Source organism: Rattus norvegicus, chromosome 4, assembly GCF_021556685.1.
Source record: "Rattus norvegicus strain SHRSP/BbbUtx chromosome 4, alternate assembly SHRSP_T2T, whole genome shotgun sequence".
Taxonomy (NCBI): domain Eukaryota; kingdom Metazoa; phylum Chordata; class Mammalia; order Rodentia; family Muridae; genus Rattus; species Rattus norvegicus.
Genome location: NC_141537.1, coordinates 60,893,154 through 60,913,516, shown reverse-complemented (window position 1 = coordinate 60,913,516; position 20,363 = coordinate 60,893,154). Strand labels below are relative to the sequence as shown.

The 20,363-nt window shown below is 37.6% G+C and overlaps 1 protein-coding gene across 5 annotated transcripts in view; it reads right to left on the bottom strand.

Annotated features, from left to right (window-relative positions):
* Positions 1 to 20,363, bottom strand: part of Mkln1 (muskelin 1) — a 311,316-nt gene that overhangs the window by 13,267 nt on the left and 277,686 nt on the right. For 4 of the 5 annotated variants that reach the window (NM_001429298.1, NM_001428642.1, NM_001428641.1 and 1 more), the window contains 5 exon segments: positions 1,048 to 1,102; positions 5,950 to 6,052; positions 11,730 to 11,869; positions 13,862 to 13,976; positions 14,926 to 15,073. In NM_001429298.1, the coding sequence (NP_001416227.1) occupies positions 1,048 to 1,102; positions 5,950 to 6,052; positions 11,730 to 11,869; positions 13,862 to 13,976; positions 14,926 to 15,073 (561 nt within the window). 5 annotated transcript variants of the gene reach the window in all.

The window sequence follows — 20,363 nt, the reverse complement described above, 5'->3', positions numbered from 1 at the left end:
AGAGTTTGGTATCATATATCCTGAAGAACAGCCATTCTGAAGACTACAGTGAAGTCTCAAAGACTACAGTGGAGTCTCAAAGTATTTCTCATTTGCATGTACTTGTCTGATAACTAGCTATATCAGAAACTTTCAAAACCACTCACTGGCCATTTGCATGTCTGCTTTCGAAAACTGTCTGTTCAGCTCTTTAGCCCAGTTATTGGTTGGCTTAATTAATTAACTTATTAGGTTTCTGTTATGTGTACTGAAATTTCATAGCTTTTTTCATGTGTTTATTGATGGAGAAGATGTCAGAAAGCTAGAAAGGAACAGTGAGAGAAGACAAAAGAGGCCTCAAGAAGGGAGATGGAGAGTAAGAGAACAGAAGGGAGACTCTGCAGACTCAAGGGTACAGGCAGAGAACACTAACTGCCTGAAGTGTAGCTGGCAAAGATTTCCAAAGAGTCTATAAGCTGTTTATTATGTTGACAGTGTACCTGTGCAAAGGCTACTTGACTTCGTGTAATTTTCAAATTCTTGCAATCTTTTCTTTTACTACTGGGATTCTAGAACTTTAGTTCATCATTCATTAATACCATTCAATCCCTAGCACCAACATTCTTTCCAAGTAACTCGTTAATACTGAGTAAGAATATTTCTTAATGGAGACTACTTCCTGAGGGGGAAAATGTAAAGGGAACTTGAGGAATTAATTTATCAACAAGTAACACTTTTCATTAAAAAAAAAAAAGATATATACTTTTTTTACTTTCAAAACATTTCGTTCCCCACCCCATTTACCAATTCCTGACACAACACAACTCCTCAAAGAACAAGAAGAAACAGGCAGTGCGGCAGAGATCACGGTTTTGACCACGCTTCTGCTGCCATCTGCTGCATCATGTCAACTGCGAACTGCAAGCAGGAGCTGACCAATGGTTCCTCTGAGCAGCCATGAAACAATGTGTGCGCTTGTTTGGATATGTGTCTTACCTAATGTTCCACACAAGAGACCAAAACCCAACCAAATGTTAGTGTGAAAAGACAGACCGCTGGCACACTTACCTAAAGCTGTGAAATCTGAGCCAGATTTGAACAGGGCTGAGGCTAGGAGTTGAAACTGTAAACAACAAAAACAAAAACAAAAACAGAAACAAAAACGAGGAAATTAGCCAGCTAGCACACTTAAGAGAAACAACTTCTGAGGCTTTTCATTATCATTAGCCTGTTTTTATGCATATAATTGTACAGATCTAATCACCAAATATTGGAAAACAAAAACAAACAAACCTCACTATATTTAGATTAAAAAACATGCTGTTTTCTCGTCTTCATTTTTTATTTTTTGAAACAAAGTTTTCACAGTATTGCCCAGACTATCCTTGAACTCACACTCCTCCTAGCTCAATTAGCTTGGATACCTTTAAATTGTCATATAATGTTTATACACTGCCTTTCAGAAGTCCAAAATGGGACAATATTTCAAACTTAACTTTTTTTAAATTATTTTTACTATTTTATGCATATGAATGTTTTGGTTGCAAGTCTCTCTGGTGCCCATGGAGGGCAGATGAGGATGCCGGATGCCGGATGCCCTGGAACTGGAGTCACAGATGACTGTGAGCCACCATGTGGCTGCCTCAAATTGAACCCAGGTCCTCTGAAGACAGACTGGTGGAAAGTAATCTTTCCAGTCCCAGTCTGTATACTTTGCTTCACTCTCACAGCAGAATTTCGCTGGATTCACCCAAAGATTTAGGAATTATCTTCATCTAATTTCTGAGAACTTATATAGAATTTTAATGTTTCTAAAATGATTAATTAAAGTACTTATAGAGACACCGAGGCTGAAGTATTGTGCCAAAACAGTTTTTATTGCAAATATAACTAAGTAACAATTGTAGAATTCTTTAAGATCTCATTTCTTCTAATGCGAGTTTTGATAAATTACATGTTCTAAGGAGTCTGCCCAGTTCCTCAGTGTGCTGACAACATTTTTGACTGTATCTTTTTGCTACTTTCTTCATACTGCTGGGCTTCTAATGACTTCACTTTTTCATGTAATGTTGACAGTTTATGTTTTCTTCATGAATCTTAAGAGGTTATCCATTTTAGCTTTTCAAAGAACCACATCACAGTTGTACTTTATTTTTTATAGCATGTTTTCTACTTCACTAATGTTCTATTTTACCTTGAGTTTTTCTTCTTTTCTAACTCCTAAATTGAAAAGTGAACTTCACTGATTCCTTATGGGAAGTTCCAGAGAAGTCGTTTACAAACGGACACAGTACACTGAACTGATATGTACTACTACTATCATTTCAACCAATACCAACTCGTATCACAGACCTCGTTCTCAAGTTTCTCAAATGACTAACTGGCACCTAAACACTTCGAGATGGCTGTATGCAAATTAAGCTCGTATTTCAGTCAGGAACCCTCTACCTCAGGACCACAAGCTGTGCCACAGCTTCCCTTATTCAGCTGATGATAATTCTACCTTTTCAGGTTAAAACTTTCAACTCACTCCTTTTAAATTACACTAGCGTCTTCCTGTGTCCATTCTACCTTTATGTTGCTGATCTCTTTTTACTTCTTCCCGCTCTCCTGCTGCTCCTGTGATCTGAACGACATAATTCGTTTGGGTTTCTGCTACCTCTCTCATGGGTCTTCCTGGCTCTATCCTGGCTCCCTTTTAGTCTTTCCTCAATACAGTAGTCAGAGTGGTCTAATTAAAATACAGCAGTCTTACCATTCCTGTGCACCATATCTGAATTAATTCCTTAGTCAAAGTAAAAGCTGAAATATTCTAAGCAGGCGTGTGAAGCCATTCACAGTCTGCTTTCCCAATCGCTGTGTGTGCCCCATATCACACTTCTTTCATCCTCACTTCTCCACTCCAGTTAGCAAGGGCTCCTCGCCATTGTCCTAACTATGCCCAGATGCCCCATACTCCCCTGGACCTCTGGACCTCCTCCGCTGTCGGGAATTGTCTTCAGAGAACTCCCTTACATCTTTCAAGTCTTTGTGCAAATCTAATTTCTATTGAGGCCTAATATGATGAGCTCATTTTAGACTTCAACTACCCCAGTTCTTACCCTTATAAACTATGAACCCTTCCACAGACTTTTCACACAGGGTCTTATGTGGCCCAGGCAGGGTTTGAATGCACAATGTTGCTGAGAATGACCTGGACTGTCATATTCTCCTGCCTGCACATCTCAAGTGCTGAGATCTCAGGTGTGAGCTCTACACTGCTCCTGTACCCTTCTTGTAACATTATCCTTCCATACTGCCAACCAAATTATAATGAAGTATGTAATTTGCTTAGTTGATATGTTTATAGGATGTCAGCACCTTCTGAACTAGGATCTTGTTCTGTTTATAAATATATTTCCTACTCCAAGAATGCCTGGCATTGTGTAAGGAATCAACACAGCTATTAAATGAATGAGAGTAATATTTTGGGAACATAAGAGAAGAATTGAATAATTAGTACAAAATGTGGTCTAGTAGTTGAAAACTTGTTTTTTCCCACTCTTTTATTATAATGTCCTTTTGAAAAATGGCAGGCTTGATTTTGGCATTTTTTACCTCAAACCTGTTCTAGGAAAAAATACATCATTTATATTATCATATTAATTACATATAATATGTTTCATCATAATGTTTTCATACATGTATATAATGTATATATACATTATACACACACACACACACACACACACACACACACACACACACACACACACACAGGTCCTCTCGCACCAGTTGATCCCGTTTCTTTTTTGTGATTTTTGTTTGTTTGGTTCTTGTTTTTGGTGGTTGTTTTTTAACTACTCCATTTTATTAGTTTAAAAAAAAAACCCAAAAAACAAAAAACAGGATTCTGAGACTTACAAAAGCATAGAATCAATATAATTTTTATACACTTATTGCAAGTTAATCACCAATTCAGAACCAACATTCTAGAGACTGAAGGAAACAAAGAACCAGGTTTTGATTTACAACTGTAGGCAATAGTCACTGCCTAGGTATTGGTATATTATACTAGGTATAAAACAATGATGATTACGATAATAGCCACATCTACTCAATACATAAGATACTTCTGGTTAATGAGAAATTAAAAATGAGAAAATGTGTAAAACATAAAACATATACACAGGGAAAAAATAACTCAGATTTTTGGATTATAAGGTAGTTTAAAAGTTAAACCTGATTCTCCACTTTGAAACTACATTATGGTCTTCTAGACCCACCATTCCCAGCATCAAGTTTCTTGTGTTTCGTTATACACACAAACAGAACAGAGCGTGAGGGTATAGTGTGAAGTTAAGGGACAGTTCTGATGTTCACAAGCACATACCGTCTTACTACCTTCTAGGGCTAAAGAACTCTTGCTTAAGCTTTTAGACAAAGCAATGGTAACCTATATCATAAAATATTATAATTCACAAAATATTAGAGCTGACTATCAATACTTTAAAATGCCTATGTTTGAATTTACAAAAGCTCCCTGTTCTGATTTCTCCCCACCAATTCTAAAAACAAAATGCTTTATTTGACCTACTTACAGCTCCCACAGCTGAAATTATTTACTCTGAAGTATTGTTTTGGTCTGGTTTTTTAAAAATAAGGAGAAAATGCATGTGTCTAGTTATGGTCATTTTATATAGAACATGAAGAAAACACAAGGAAATCTACTTAGAACTCTCAAATGCTTGGTGTAACAAAAATGTTTATTGATGTATTCTCATAACTACATGGTATAATAAATCATAGCAGATTAAACCAAACTTACTCTTCCTCAGCAAAACTATAATAATTTCCCATATTTCAAAAGATATGAATCAGGCAAACACTCAAAGAAAAGCAACTTCCTGTCACCAAATTGAGCGTTCTAAATTGTAGTTTGTTAATTCTACAGCCAGTGAGGACTATAACCAATCCAAGTGAGAAAGTCAGAACTTATTCTCACAGCAGGTTGGAGAGAGCAGCCCCTCTGTTCTTGTGAGGAAGATATGCAGGCTTTATTGCCTTAAAAACACAATGATACTGCTGCCTGCAAGAATCTGACATTGAACCAAATCCATGTTAATACTGAAGAAAGAAAAGTGCTTGATATCGCAGTCATGAGCCAAAGTGAGGCAGCACTGAACAAGGAACAGGTTAAGGAGCAAAGCTGCAGCTCATCCACTCCACTGCCAGTTGCAAGGCAAAATGGACGCAGTTAGGATGCTGCTGAAATGAACAAAAATGGCAAGCAAAGGGACAGAGATCTATCTCTGAGGCTGCTGGAAAGAGAGACTAAGATCTGCTGAAGACATGTTCACACAGCAGACAGGCAAATATGCCTGTAAGACAGAAATCTCGAGATTTCATGGAACAAAATCCTGAGTCATTTTTCAAGCTTAGGAATTAGTTGAAGGAAATTATTAGGTTATAGTCAGGTTATACTGCTAGAACCTTCTTATAAATATCAACACTGCAAATATTACAAACCTGCTAAACCTCTTTTTCTCTCTACTTTCTCCATACAAACAAGGGAAGTTTAATTCCTCTTTCTTGAAAGATCTTGAACTTCAACAGAAAAGCATTTCATGATGATGTATAAAACCTAGACTTTAAAATTTTTTCTCCATAAATACTGAACTAACATCTAATTTGAAATTTTATACTAAAAATTATTTTTGAATGAATCAAATGTGCCTGTTCAATTTCTGTCTTTCTCCTCAGATGGATGATATTATGAGACACCTTGTCAGTTTGACTAGCCTTTAATTAGCGACTGATCCTCCTGCCTCAACTTTCCCAATGCTGGAGTGTAGGCATTTAACACTACAGCTGTTCACTTTTATTTCATCCAACTGAGCACCCTTAAGAGCAGTGCATCATAGTTTCTTCATAGTTTTAAAAACATTTAAAAGAATATTCTATTTCTGAATTTTATCTATTTTTCTTTACCTCTTTTGTCTCTTCTGGGTCCGAATGATCCACAGTTATATAAAGATCATTCTGTAAATACTTCAGAGCACTAAGGGGATCCATCTGGGCCTTTTCTTCAAACCTAGAAAATACAAAACAAGGGGAACGATTACTTTGAGTTGTAAGAAATGCCTTTAAGGCTTGCAGAAAGGCTCACTGCTTAGAGATGAACTCGTCTGGGTGTCTAAAACACTGTGTTCCAGCACCCAGAGAGGAAGCCTCCCATGCACAGCACAGATGTCGGCTCTGTAGAGGCAATAGAAACGCTCTGTGGCACAGACACAGCTGTGCTGTGGGGACGTCCGTGACAGAGCTTCCTATCTTTTCCTATGAACAGGCTTTCCCTGTGGAACGTGTGAAGGCTGGCAAGACGCCTCAGTAGGCAGAGTCTTTACCATCTCTGTTACTGATGCTGAGGGGAGTTCACTCCTCACAACTGACTTCCCTAAGCCTTCTAAGACTTCTCTAGCCTCCACACACATACTGTAGTGTGCACACACATGTAAGTATGCATACATACTCACACAATAACTTTAAAAGACCACAAGGTGTCACATCAAAACCAAGTGGTTAGAGACTAAAATTGCTTCCTTGGACTCAAGACTCTATGTACCTAGGCTCTGAGGCCCTAGAGAAATCAAGCTCAGAAGCAGCCAGCTGAACAGTAGGAGACAATGAGGCAAACAATAAAGCCACGGGATGCAGCATAACACACAACTCTTCATCTGGCCTCACTGAGCAGAGAAGGGGCCTTTACACCTGGGCTTCTGCGAAAATAACAGTTTTAACTGAGGTACCCGATGAATACCGCGATCCTCTGCAATGTGACATAAACCCACATTTACTTTGCATTCTATTAAGTTCATTAAGGAAATGAGTGCCCCAAAAGCTCCATCTTCCCTCTTGTTTGTGGGCTTTGTTGTTTCCACTTTCGGCTCCTCTTAACCAGTAAACAGTGCTTCCAAAATTGGTTTCTGCAGTCTAGAACTATGCTTAGTCAACAATTCTTCTCTATTGCTAAATATGATTTTAATACTATAAGAAGTCTTGCTCCTTTTTACACACATATCATCAATTTTAGAAGCTGAATATTATATGAAAAGCCAATTGCTTCACAAGATTCTTCATTTCCTCAAAATCTACACTTTATCTAAATAGAACAACTTTCCCCAAGAAAAACAAAAAGTCATCTTAGTAGTAAGATGTTCATATAATCAAAGACTGTCTAATTAATATGTTATTTCTATCAAAGTGTGTTAGCCACTTTATAGAAACAAGTTTCTATATGTAATATAGTAAACTTAAATTTGGCAAAAGTTTAGCAGAAGGTCCACATTTTCAAATGTTTAAAGTGGGCCTTCTATTATCCATCTGAATGCTCCTTGATACCTCTTTGTCTCACATCCATACAAAAATGTCCAAAACCTCTATTTGTAGAACCTCTGGTGCTCACCCAGAACCTTGGGGTGCATCTCAGCCTGCCCTGTAGTGTGCCTCCAGATAACACCAAACATCACTCTGCTCTTTTCATTCTGTAAACTCTCTGCCGATGGCTGAATAAAGTAAGGTTAGGTCCAGGTACTTCTTGAAATGCTCACAGAGGACTTCCAAAGCACACAAAAGCTTCCCAAATTGGACTTAGCTTTCCCAATGCAGAAGCCTACTGTTTTTGAAGACTCCTCAATGACCTTTTACCCCGTTTTTGGTAAGTCTGAACGTATCACTCATTGTTGAAAGTTTCTAACCCCTATTTCCTCAGATAAGAGCTGGAGCCTTTCACAATCTGTCCCTCTGATCTGTTACTTTGATTACACTCTACACACAGTCCTCCTCAACTAATGTAAGCACCACGAACACACCTTTAACCCCAGAGCCCTGAATCACCTGGCTAGAACATTTCCACCTTATGTGGTTATTTTCTTAAGCCTTTGGGTAGAACTGTTTTTTTAAAAAAATCACGTATTTTTACTGAAAATAACACCCTCAGCTCCCTTGTAAGTAGACATGGCATCTTTCGTTATATTTTGTTTTAATCCTATTCTTACAACCTAGCATATACTTACTGTTAGGCTCCATTTATAAGAGAGGAAACTTGAGGGTAGGAATTTTTTTCTTCACTGATATATTCTCAGAGACCAGGCCCATGTCTGCCACACACAGGTGCTCAAAAAAGTATTTTTCAAATGAATGGCTTTACTAATGCTTCTAAAGGCTCTATGTGGCTGACCAATCCACAACTGAGAAGGCAGTCTCCAGAAAATCAAGGTAAGCAATTTAGTACAAAAGAGTAAATAAAAAAAATAATGTGTATTATATTGAGATGTAACTCAGTGGTAGAATGCTTGTCTGGCATGCACAGGGTCTGGATTCAATAACCAGCATGCATAGATAGAGGGAGGGAGGGAGGGAGGGAGAGAGAGGGGATAGATAGATATAGATGGATTGATATAGAGAGACAGATAGAAAGAAAGGAAGTAAATTTTAAGAAGACCAAGTGAGTATGTATTCCAGGACCTTTTCTAACTAACAGTAGACACTAGCTACTGGAACAAATGCCAAAAGTGACTGTCAGAAAGGGTGAGATCGTATGTGCTATGTTACTCTATTACTATATCCAGTTCTACTCTAAGAGTACATGACTGGTGGGCCTTTATATACTCTACATTCTATCTCAAGACTTCAGTGGTTCAAGTTCTGAGATGAGTCAGCAGTTCTTGCCCCACTGGAGTAAACTCCTGGTCATAAACTTGTTGTCTTTTAATTTTAGTTACTTTATGAATTGATCTGATACTCTGACGGTCTGGTAGTCTTCTGCCACATATTTAAAAATTTAGAGGATCCAGGACTGGAGAGAGGGCTGCAAGTGAAAAAAGCACTGGTTGCAGTTCCAGAGGATCTAAGTTCAATCCCCATCACCCATATGGCAGCTCCCAACCCTAGTTCCAGTGGATCCAATACCCTCACACAGACATACATGCAGGCAAAACACCAATGCACATAAACTAAGAATAAATAAATCATTTAAAAGAGAAAAAGAAACAGCATGTCATTAAAAAAAGTTGGTGGGTTGTGGGTGGGAGGAGAGGAGGGGGCTACGATTGGGATGTAAAGTGAATAAATAAATAAAATAAAGAAGGGAAAAAAGTTCAAAGGATCCTTTACTTTTTAATCCATTTTTATTCTCTTTTGGACTTGACTACACATTTCTTCTTATAAACTATGATCCTACCTGCCCATCGAAAGTGTTATAGTCACTGGGTAGTAATGGTATATGCCTTCTATCCCAGCACTCAGGTCTACAGAGTGAGTTCCAAGCCAGTGAGGGCCATGCAGAGAAACCCTGTCTCAGGAGTGGGGAGCGAGGAGGTGTTATAGTTATTTTGCAATGCTAAGAACCAAAGCTATGGCTAGGAAAAGTATTCTACCACTGAGCTATAACCCTGACCCAGAATATCTTTAAAGAAGGAAAATAAACAATAACAATTAAAAAAATTTAGGCTGGCACGGGAAAATGAATGATCTATGCATGTATTTCTAGAAGAAATAAAAAGTAACTCTCTGGAGAACACTTTGCTAACCCATCATTTATATCATTTGTATTTTTGGAATATAATTTATAATAATATTACAGCATTAGCTAAGACATCTAATAAGTTGATGTAATCCAAAGATTCTAATAAGAGGAGACCAGTCCATTACATACAAAACAGAATACCATACAGCATTACATGATTGGTACTTGTTAGCATATTAATACTGTTTATGGTATGTCACTCATTGACTCAAGAGAATAAGACTCCTAATTTTCAGTTAAATAAAGTCTATATGTAGTAAAAATGTAAAGGCTATAACCAACTATCAAATACTGTTTTCAGGCATTACTTGCTTCATTAAAACCTAAAGGAAAGGCAGGGGAGGTAAAGTGCTTACTGAGCGAGCATGGGGTCCTGAGTCCAGAGCTCCAGAACCCATGTCAAAAGCCTGAAGTGGCAGTTCACACTTGACAGGAGGTGGAGACAGGAAGGATCTCTGGAGTCAGTCTAGCTGAATGGCTAATTCATCTCAACACTTAACCCACAAAAGCCCTTGAAACAGAATTTAGTGTTTAAAGGTCTACCATGTATGCAGTTTCATTACTTAGAGCAGTAGTAGTGACATAAAAATACAGAACAGGCTGTCTCAGTCCTTTCTTATGGTAACTTTTGGCATTTGTTTCGATGGCTAACGGCTAATATTGGAAAAAGAACCTCGAATACATATTTATTTTTGTCTTTTAAAGGTCTGCTTATGGGCTAGAGAGATTGTTCAATAGTTAAAAGCACTGACTGCTCTTCCAGAGGCTCTGAGTTCAATTCCCAGCAACCACATAGTGGCCCACAACTGTCTGTAATGGGGTCTGATGCCCTCTTCTGGTGTGTCTGACTGAGGACAGCTACAGTGTACTCATATACATAAAATAAATAAATCTTAAAAGAACTTTACTTATTCTTTTTGTGTGTATGCATATATATATATATATTCCAGGCTGGCCTTGAACTCACATAGATCCTCCTGACTTTGCTTGCTAAGTGCAGGGATTAAAGGCCTGAATTGCTTCTCTGGGCTGCATTAGAAGTCTTTTAAAAGCTAACCTTAACTTTCCACATACCAGTTGTTCCAGCTAGCTCAAAAATGCCTTACTGTTTAAACCTTATTAATAGTTCATTCCTAGTCATACTGCCTATGAAAGTCATACTTCCTCCTTTTAGATTCTACAGGAAATAAACTTGTTTATTTACAAAGATGGATGCCTCACAGTAGCTTCTTCATTAGTTTCTCTAAATAACCCTTGTGAAAGCTGGGAAAGGTAAGTAAGCACAGTTTAAAAAGGCACAGGCTTGCTTTATACACATACAGACATTTTAGGTACTTATACTCTACATAAAATCTAATACATAAATACATGTGATAAACATAAATGCACACATATGTATATATATGTATACCCCCATACATACCACATGCAAAGTAGTTACATGGAGTTCTCTGTAGCCAGAACGGTCAGGATCAAACCCTCACTTTACCAGTTCAGCTGAGTGACCTTATGAGTTTAAAAATTTAAAAATTCCCTCAGTTTTCTAGTTTGACAAAATAATGACAATGGCAGTTTTTACTCCATTATCTAGTTATGAGACTAAGAATCAGACACTAACATATAGTAATAAATAAATGATAACCTTCTAAACTACCAGTTTTTATTAGCACGTAAGACTGTCAGTAACCCAAACAAGTACATTTCTATACTTTTAGTGACTTGATAAATTAGAATAAATCATGTCTAACCAGTCACACAATTTTCTAGTAATTTGACAATTGATGACATTTTTGTCTACTAACGCTTACAAAATTTCACTTGTTTTCTTAAAAAAAATTAGCACCTGTATGTATCCTTACTTTGTATCTTCCTTTGAAAGAAAAAAGCAAAAAGTAAGAACAGACATTTATAAAACCCAGGACCTTTAGAGAACTTGACAATCACAGCAAGAGACCTGCATCCCACAGCTAGATCACATGAAGAGTAACTAACAGTGCTAATTAAAGTCTTTTAGTTTTAAAAGAAATTCTTTACAGACAGGGTCTCACTATGTAGTTCTATCCTAGAACTGACTATGTAGGTCATGCAGGTCTTGACCTCACAGAGCTCCGTCTGCCTCTGCCTCCTGAGTACTAGTATCAAAGGTGAGAGCAACCTTGCCCAACTCAGTGAGTTGCATTTATACCTGTGCTTCCTGATGAGGTACTTGCAATGCCTCAGTAAGTAGTCCTTCGAAGGTCTGCACAACTTCAGCGACCAGAAGTCATCTAGTCTCATCTTTGGAGAGCAAGACTTTCCTGGATTCCCACCAAATAAATAATGAACCTATAAAAAAAGAAAGAAACACACACAGACAACAAACCAGAATTTAAAGAACACATACACACTCTAAAGACTACAAAAGTCTTAATAAAATTTATTTTACCAGGACTACATAATAGTTAACTCTTTGCCTTATTCATTTGACAATCTTTTAAATTATTACCAAAGATTTCCCATGATTTTTCTCCATTTTCATTCTACTCTAAAGCATTTTCCTAACGTACATTTGTATTAAAATCATACTATCATAATTATAGTGATAATGGAAGATAAAAGAAAAGCCAATGTAGGAATAAACTAATCGAACATAGTTTTTGGATAACTCCAAATGAAAGGGTTATCCAGTTAATTATCGATCAAACTAGAAAATAGTATATTTAAAATAATTCTGACACAATATTTAATAGAAGCATTGAAGGGCAAGAGAATAAAAAACGTTAATATCTTCCTTTGCTTTAACCTAAATGCCAACTAGTAAATGATACTTAAAACTTTCAGAATATTGTTCCGTTGTTTGACTACTACTAAACAAGAAATGTAAAAGAATTCCAGTAGCGATTTCACATTAGAGTAGTTTAATGTTATTCTAAACATATTAAATATTAAAACATTTTCCTGAAAATTTGAAAACATTTCTATGTCCTAGCTTAGCATGTGTGAGATATTACAAAATAAATATTATTTCTGGCCCATTAAATGAAAATTCTTCATTAACCTCAAAAGTTGGAAAACTCTAGGAGTAATGGCTTGTACTCCTTTTCATGTTACTGTTTCTCTGGTTTCAAGTTACACAGCACAAACATTAAAAGTTCCTCTATAGTTGAAACACAAAAGTAAACTTCAAGATAATCTGAGTCCAGTCACTAAATTACACATAAAATTTTAGTGAAAATAGTTACAGAAACTACTCTGAACACTTAATGACACAAAAATTATTTTTACAATGCGGGTAGAGAGGGGTCACTTATACTAGAAATATATAGATGAAATGACTTCTTATATAATTGAAAAGCTAATGCCTTCTCCCTTTCAAAATGCAAAAACTGTATTTTATACTTGGACATTGTAATGGTTTAGATTTGCTAGGCCCAGGGAGTGGCACTGTTAAGAGGTATAGCTTTATTGGAGAAGGTGTGGCCTTAAAGACCCTCATTCTATCTGCCTGGGACCCAGTCTTCTCCTACAGGCCTTCTGCACCATGCCTGCCTGGACTCTGTCATGTTCCCACCTTGATGATAATGGACTGAACTCCTGAACCTCTAAGCCACACCCGATTAAATGTCCTTATAAAAGTTGCCTTGGTCATGGGTTCTGTTCACAGCAGTAAAATCTGAACTAAGACAGATATTCACAACATATATACAATAATACAGGTTATATATCTGTTCTGTAGAGAGATAAAGACGCCAGTGGCAATTTTCAAAATAGGAAAATGTTATGGTGTAACCTGTAATCTCAACTTTTGGAAGGCTAAGGCAGAAGCTAAAGTTTGAAACCAGCCTAGACTACTAAGTGAGACCCTGTTCTAGAGTGGGATAGAGCAATACAAATAACATAAGAAGTGCCAAGAATTATGGGCCATACAAATTCTCTTCAAGAATTTTAGGAAAAACTGGGGATAGTAGGATAGTCCTGTAGTCCTAGGTATTTGGTAAGCTGAGGTAGGAGGATTCTAAGCTTTGCTTGGGCTACAAAGAGTACAAAGCATCCTAGGCTGCTTACCCAGTATTAAAATAAAAACTAAAAACAGGGCGGAAGACAGATAAATAGGCATGGTGCTTGCTTAGAATGTATAAGGCCCTAAATTCAATCCCTATTGTGTTGAGGGGCTATTAAAAATCATATTAAATGCCTGCTATATATTCTGTTAAATGCCCACCTCTGTAAAACTTTCCACTCACATGCATTTAGAAATAATCAGAAATAAGACCCATTTAGAGATACTTTCAGACTGCATTTCACTGAAAATGTACAGAATCAGAGTGGTCAGCATACCTTGTGTAATTCATCATAAACGAGCTGATGGGCAAACCTTGGACATGGTTCTTCTTCCTGAAGACTTTTACTCAGATTCTCTTTTGCAGCTTGATCATTCTTATAGACACAAGACCTGGAAGACACTGCTTTTAAGTCACTGTACTTCAGAGGATCACCAGCAGCCATATTGTTTATACAACTATAGCCAGTAAATCAACTGCCAATGCCCAAATTAACAGTAGAAACAAATATACACTTGTTCACATCAGAGTGCAAAGACAGTAACTCTCATGACCTTTCAAAATAGCTCACTTCAGAACTACCTATCTTGTACTGGGAAACAGGAATTGTTCACACAAACAGACTGATGTGGTGTTTTACTGTATACTCACAGTAGAAGACTCAAGCACTCTTGCTCTGAATGCAAACAGAATGTCTTTCTCAGAAATCAACAGCTTTCAGTTGCCAAGCATACTGCCATAGAAAATAGAGCTGTTCTTGGAAGGGTTTCTGTTCTGTCACTGAATACAAGAGCTGGATCTTCTGCAACTGTGTTTCCCCAGCAAAACACGTAGCTTCTGCTTAGCCAGATGCTCTGGGACAAGGCTTGGCTTGGAAATGCTAAGTCAAACCTATCCCTTTACCAGCATTAGGACATGGAGATGTTTACAGAACATTAGTTTCAACTAGCTAGATAGGCTACTTGGTGGCAGAACCTAGACCAGCATATAACTCTTTAAAATCTCCAGAAAAGGAAGTATCAGAAAGTGAACAGAGTAAAATTCCACTTTTAATACCGGTGTGTACATAAGTACTGATTTTACTTATAATACTTTTTTTTAAAGTATTAATATTTTAGGCCATGTAGGGTAGCTCACACTTATAATCCCAGGGAGAAGCAAGGAAATTGTGAGTCCAAGGCCAGCTAGGGCTATATAATAAGTCTGTCTCAAAATTTAATAACAAAAATTTAGCATTCTTTCAATATCACAAATTAACACAAGCCTCCCACTCCTCTCATTTTTAAATAAACCAACATCATTATGTATCACTAGGACTGCAGTACAGACAAGAGTCCTTACCAGCTATTCCTCACAATGTCATAAATCCAGAATGAATTTCTGACATTCTCTTCCCTCTTTTCTTTGTCTTTGCTAAGTCCGGATAAAACATGTATTTCATTCAGTTCTGGATCAATAGTTGCTCTCTGTGTGAATCCGGTCATTGGAACTAAAAATGAAAGGAACACTTAAGATGGCTATAGTTACAATAATCAGCAGACTAGAACTAACTCATTATGTATCTTTAATTTGCTCTATATGCCCACTGTATTTATCTCTTAACACACCTCACAGTCTTTTGAATTAAACAATAGACAATGTTTACAGCCTTCCTCTTGCTCTAGAATGTAATCAACATAAAGGCAGAGGTTGCTTTGCTCACTACTTGTTTTCAGTGTCAAAAGTAGAACAGTACATAACACACATGCACACACATAGAAAGAGGGAAGGGAGGGGGAGAGGAGGACAGCGGGAACACACAAATGAGTTTGTGCACAAGAGTGAGCACCAGAACAAGGGTGAAAATGATTTTAAAAATGGAAAGGGAACCTACAGAATGGGAACAAAGATGTGCAAGTCATAGATTTAAAGTCCTGTGTCCAGGGTAAATAATTGATAACTCATTCTTAACAGGTAAGGCATTTCTAAGAATATACAGAAGTGGTCAATAGGCACAGTAAATGCTACTCAATATCATTAGTCCTTGAGAAACACAAGTCCAAACCATGATACAATATCATCTTATGCAGGCAAGGTGGCATGCACCCCTGTAATCCTAGCACTCAGGAAGCTTAGGAAGAACTTAAGATGGAGGTCTTGATCACATATGTTGTGAGTTTACTGATCTCTTTTTGAGACAACTAGAGTCTTTCGTGTCTACTCGTGTTGACCTATGAGGCAGTAGTGTTTTTCAGGGAAGGAACAATATATTCTTTGGATTATATAAAGGTGAGGATTCAGAGGCCAAACCTCGACTAGAACCCACACCAGTGGGTTCATGGGAAATACTAGGGGAGAGCACTAAGGGAGTGAGCCTAGGCAACAATGACCACAGCCCTATACAGGGGCTCTGTATTTTCAATGTAAGGCAGGCACTGAAAGAGAAGAAGAGAAGAAATGAACTAGTGAGCTCAGAGGCCAGCACACTTCTGCTTTCACCAACTCTGAGCACCTCAGGAGCTCCTGCTCTGGTGGTCTGAATGAGAATGGCCCCACAGTCTCCTACGTTTGAATAGGGGAACTCTTTCCTGGGGATGGGGTAGGAGTGGGGTGGGGGTAGATTTTGAAGTTTCAAAAGCCCACACCATTCCTAGTTCCTCTCTGTCTCTGCTTTCCCATTTTGGATGAGGTTGTAAGCTCTGAGCCCCTGCGCCAGTGCCATGTTTAGCTCCCTGCTGCCATTTCCCTGCTATGACAGTCATGGGGTATAATCCTCTAGAAATGTAAGCCCCAAATTAAACTCCTTTTTTTTTTCTTTTTTTCGGAGCTGGGGACTGAACCCAGGGCCTAGCAAGCGCTCTACCACTGAGCTAAATCCCCAACCCCCAAATTAAACTCCTTGATCACCTGCATTGCATAAGGCTTCTCTTTGGATTCGGACAATGAATGGGCTACTGCTATGTGTTTATTCTATAATGATGGGCTAAGAATCAATTATTCAAGGTAGTTTGGAAATAAAGCCTTTAGGTCACCTAGACTGAGTTCTTAGACTCCGCTTTCCTGTCTTAGGGTTTTACTGTTGTGAACAGACACCATGACCAAGGCAACTCTTATAAAGGACAACATTTAACTGGGACTAGCTTATAGGTTCAGAGGTTCAGCCCATCATCATCAAGGTGGGAATGATGGGAGTGTCCAGGCAGGCATGGGCACTGGAGGAGCTGAGAGTTTTCATCTTCATCCAAAAGAAGCCAAGAGCAGACTGTCTTCTACACAGCTAGGAGGAGGATATCAATGCCCACCCCAACAATGACATGCTTCCTCCAACAAGGCCACGCCTCCTAATAGTGCCACTCTCTGGGCCAAGCACATACAAACCATCACATTCTCATTTTTACTTCTCTTAGGTTGAATTTGGATAAAGAAATTAGCAAACTGTGTTAGTTTACTACTTCAGTAATAATACTTTGTACTATAACATCCTATATTATTGTTTGAATCCTGCTTTATTAATTATAAGTACTACCTTTATAAAAATAAACTAAAAACTGGATTCTGAATATACTTGAGAAAACAGTAAATTACACAGCAATTATCTGTCATTCTGAAATTTTTGGTTTGTTTAAAAAATTGTGATAATTCTTCATCTTTCCTACTTTTTGTTAGCATCTTTAAAACATAAAACAGGAAAAGTAAGAGGGAAAATAAGAAATTGTGACAGTCTGAATATTATTTGTTTCTTTTCCCCTTCCCTGGTTTGACAACATGATAAGCAGAAGACAGAATTTTTACTTAGAAAAAAAAACCTTAGAAAGGAGTCAAAGAAACTAATATTTTTAAGTCCTTTCAATTTCTGAGGAAATCTGTTATATTAATTAATAACTTAATCTCATCTCTATTTTGCTTTATGGTCCAAAGTACATCTTCATTAGTTTCTTTAGCTAAGACACAGACAAAGAACAATCTGTCTACTACAGAAACGTGAGACAAGAACAGCTCTCCACAGGCCCTCTATTTGTTACAATACTTTTAAACCCAAGACAGAAAAGTCCGAGGAGTTAACTAACTCACACAAGCTCCAGGTTGTCTTAGCACACAGACTAAATCACAGTGCTATGCTCCCAACTCTGCAGAGCTCCTGGCCTACACCTCTTTTCTCAAAGTTGCCAGCTGGAGCTCTAAGTGTCACACACTTTCATAAAGCATTCACGAGATGGAGAACACTCCCTTAGCACCTCTCTACTGTCATGACAAAGCATGTTTTTCTAAATGCCTTTTAACACTTTGCTATGTGTGACTACCTAGACCCGAGTCACACATAGAGGTAAAATGTAAGAACCTCGGTAAGGATAACAACGACTGGCTAAAGTAGCTATGATTCTTCCCCTGGGACTGGGTAACTGTCATTAAAAAAAAATTATGGTATAGATAAGGGGGGAGGGTAGTGGCTCTTGGGTAGGCAACAACAGTGTTGTCATTTTTTTAAACAAAAATGTGTATTTTACTTTATGTATATATGTGTTTTGTACACATGTATATTTGTACATATGGCATATAACCCGTTTCCAGCACTGCACAGACTAGGGGTCACGGTGCATGCATGTATTGTCAAGGCAGAAGTATCAAAAGTTCAAGCTACACAGCCAGCGAGGGCCCACTTGGGGATGCACCACACCTTGTCTCAAAAAAGATACATGAAAAAACCTCACAGTAAGAATAACAAGAAGTCATTAGCTTAGGACCTCTGTACTGCCTGACTGGGTCTTAATCACTGGTATAATATAAGAAGGTCAAAACCAAAGCAACTTCTTACAACTTTCTGTTTTCTTCAATGTTAATAAGCATGATAAATACATTCCCACAGACAACTTTAAAGTATGATTTTGTTTTAAGGGTTTCGGGGAAATAAACTGATACACTGACTCATGCAACCCTTGTATGAGAGGAGAGAGTAAATATAATACAGTGTCAGAGAAGGATAACACTTTAAGCTCAGCTGGCCCAATCCTCCTCTCATTGTCCCATGAATTAGTAGGTCCAGAGATGCTAGACAAGATGCTACTGTTGAAGGCGCAGACCAAGTCTTTTGATTCAATTTACTAAACAATCAATCTGCTGTAACAGAACACAATGGAATAAAGAATGGCAAGTATGGAAAGTCAGAGGAGACAGGATTTAAAGTCTAAAACAAGGAAACAGGAAGCTACCACAGTAGCAGGATGAGGCTCTAGGAGCTCTTCATCACCAATGCTGGATTTGGGATCTGCAATACAGGAGGGTTACATTTCTGCAACATGTACCTTTCTGACCTCAGCCAAGCAGAAGCAGCCCGCTAACACAGCCCACAGCTAACTCTAAAGCTGTGTGCCTCACAAATCCTCTAAGCATAATTCACGACTGCGCCAAACACGGAGGTTACATGTGAGAAGTATGCTAAATGACTTGTGTTCAGTGTTAACAAAGCCAATTTAGAAAAAAACCCAACTTTTAGCATACTGAATTTTGATGTTAAACACAACACTAATAATGCTAATAAATCCCTTCTTTCTAAGCTACAGCCATCCACCAATTACATTATAATTTTCTTCTAAGGGAAATGCAAAATTGTTGTTATATACAGGTTAGAAAATAAGAGTTGAATCAAGTTAGAAAATAAAAAGGTTGGAGGTTTTTTTATATACTGATGCTGAATCTGAGAAATATATTTAAATAATTACAAAGAGCAACGGTTGAAGATTTTATAGTATTTGACACATAGAAAGCGTTAATAAAGAAGAGCTATTTTGCTATAAGAGATAAATCATCTCTAACTGGGGATTTCAATAATTAAACTTGTTCTATGATTTCAAACAATACAATGTAAAATTCACATTGTAAATGTAGTTTTAATCAAAGAACCCACATGAGTGAAGCACAAACATGTAATTATATATTAAATCCATCTCAAATTACAGTAATTAACTGAAAGAAAAAAGCTTCAGAAAAACAGCTAATAAATACCAGAATGGCTTAATACATTACAAAACAACTACATAACAGGTAAAACTGGTGTTTTCTAGGAACATTTGACAATGTGGGAATTTAAGTAGTGTTTCACCTCATGACAAAAAATTTTTTCTTGCCTTAAAAGATGAGTAGTGCTCTAGTGAGATAAAATGTAAGTGTACACTGGTTAAAGTAAAAATAATTCTATGCAAACACAATACAACATGCCATGCTTTATGATATGAGGTCTTCTGAATATCTAACTTTGTACAGTATATGTCAACAGGAGATTTAAGGTATGTAAGAGTCTAGATGCTTTTAAAGAAATTCTGAATAAAATATGTGTCCCTCCTCAGAGTTTTCCCAAGCTTGTGGAATGCACAGTCAAGGCTGCCCCTTGATAGTGTTAGCCACTAAGGATGGAACCACTTGCTTCAATTCCTAGCCCGTCTTGAGAAGCTGGGGAAGAATTTCCAGACCAAAATCTACAAGGTAAGATCTGGGGAGTGAGGAAAATTAGATTTTGGAAGTAAGATGGGAAACCGGGGTCTAGGATAGCAGAAGGGTCAAAGGCAAGAGCAATGTCATGTCTAAAGGCAATAGTCGGTGCTAATGAGATAAGCAGTGCAGAAGGAATACAGCAGCAAGAACAGGGCTGGGGAACTAAGCTATAACCTCTCATGAAGTCAGGTTGTCAAAAGCAAAAGATTCCTCTAATCTGAATTAGCTTTAATCAAAAAGTTAGATCAGCTTACTGCTTTGTCTCCTCCATTCACAAAAAGAGCTATATGAAGACAGAGCCCATATTCATTCAT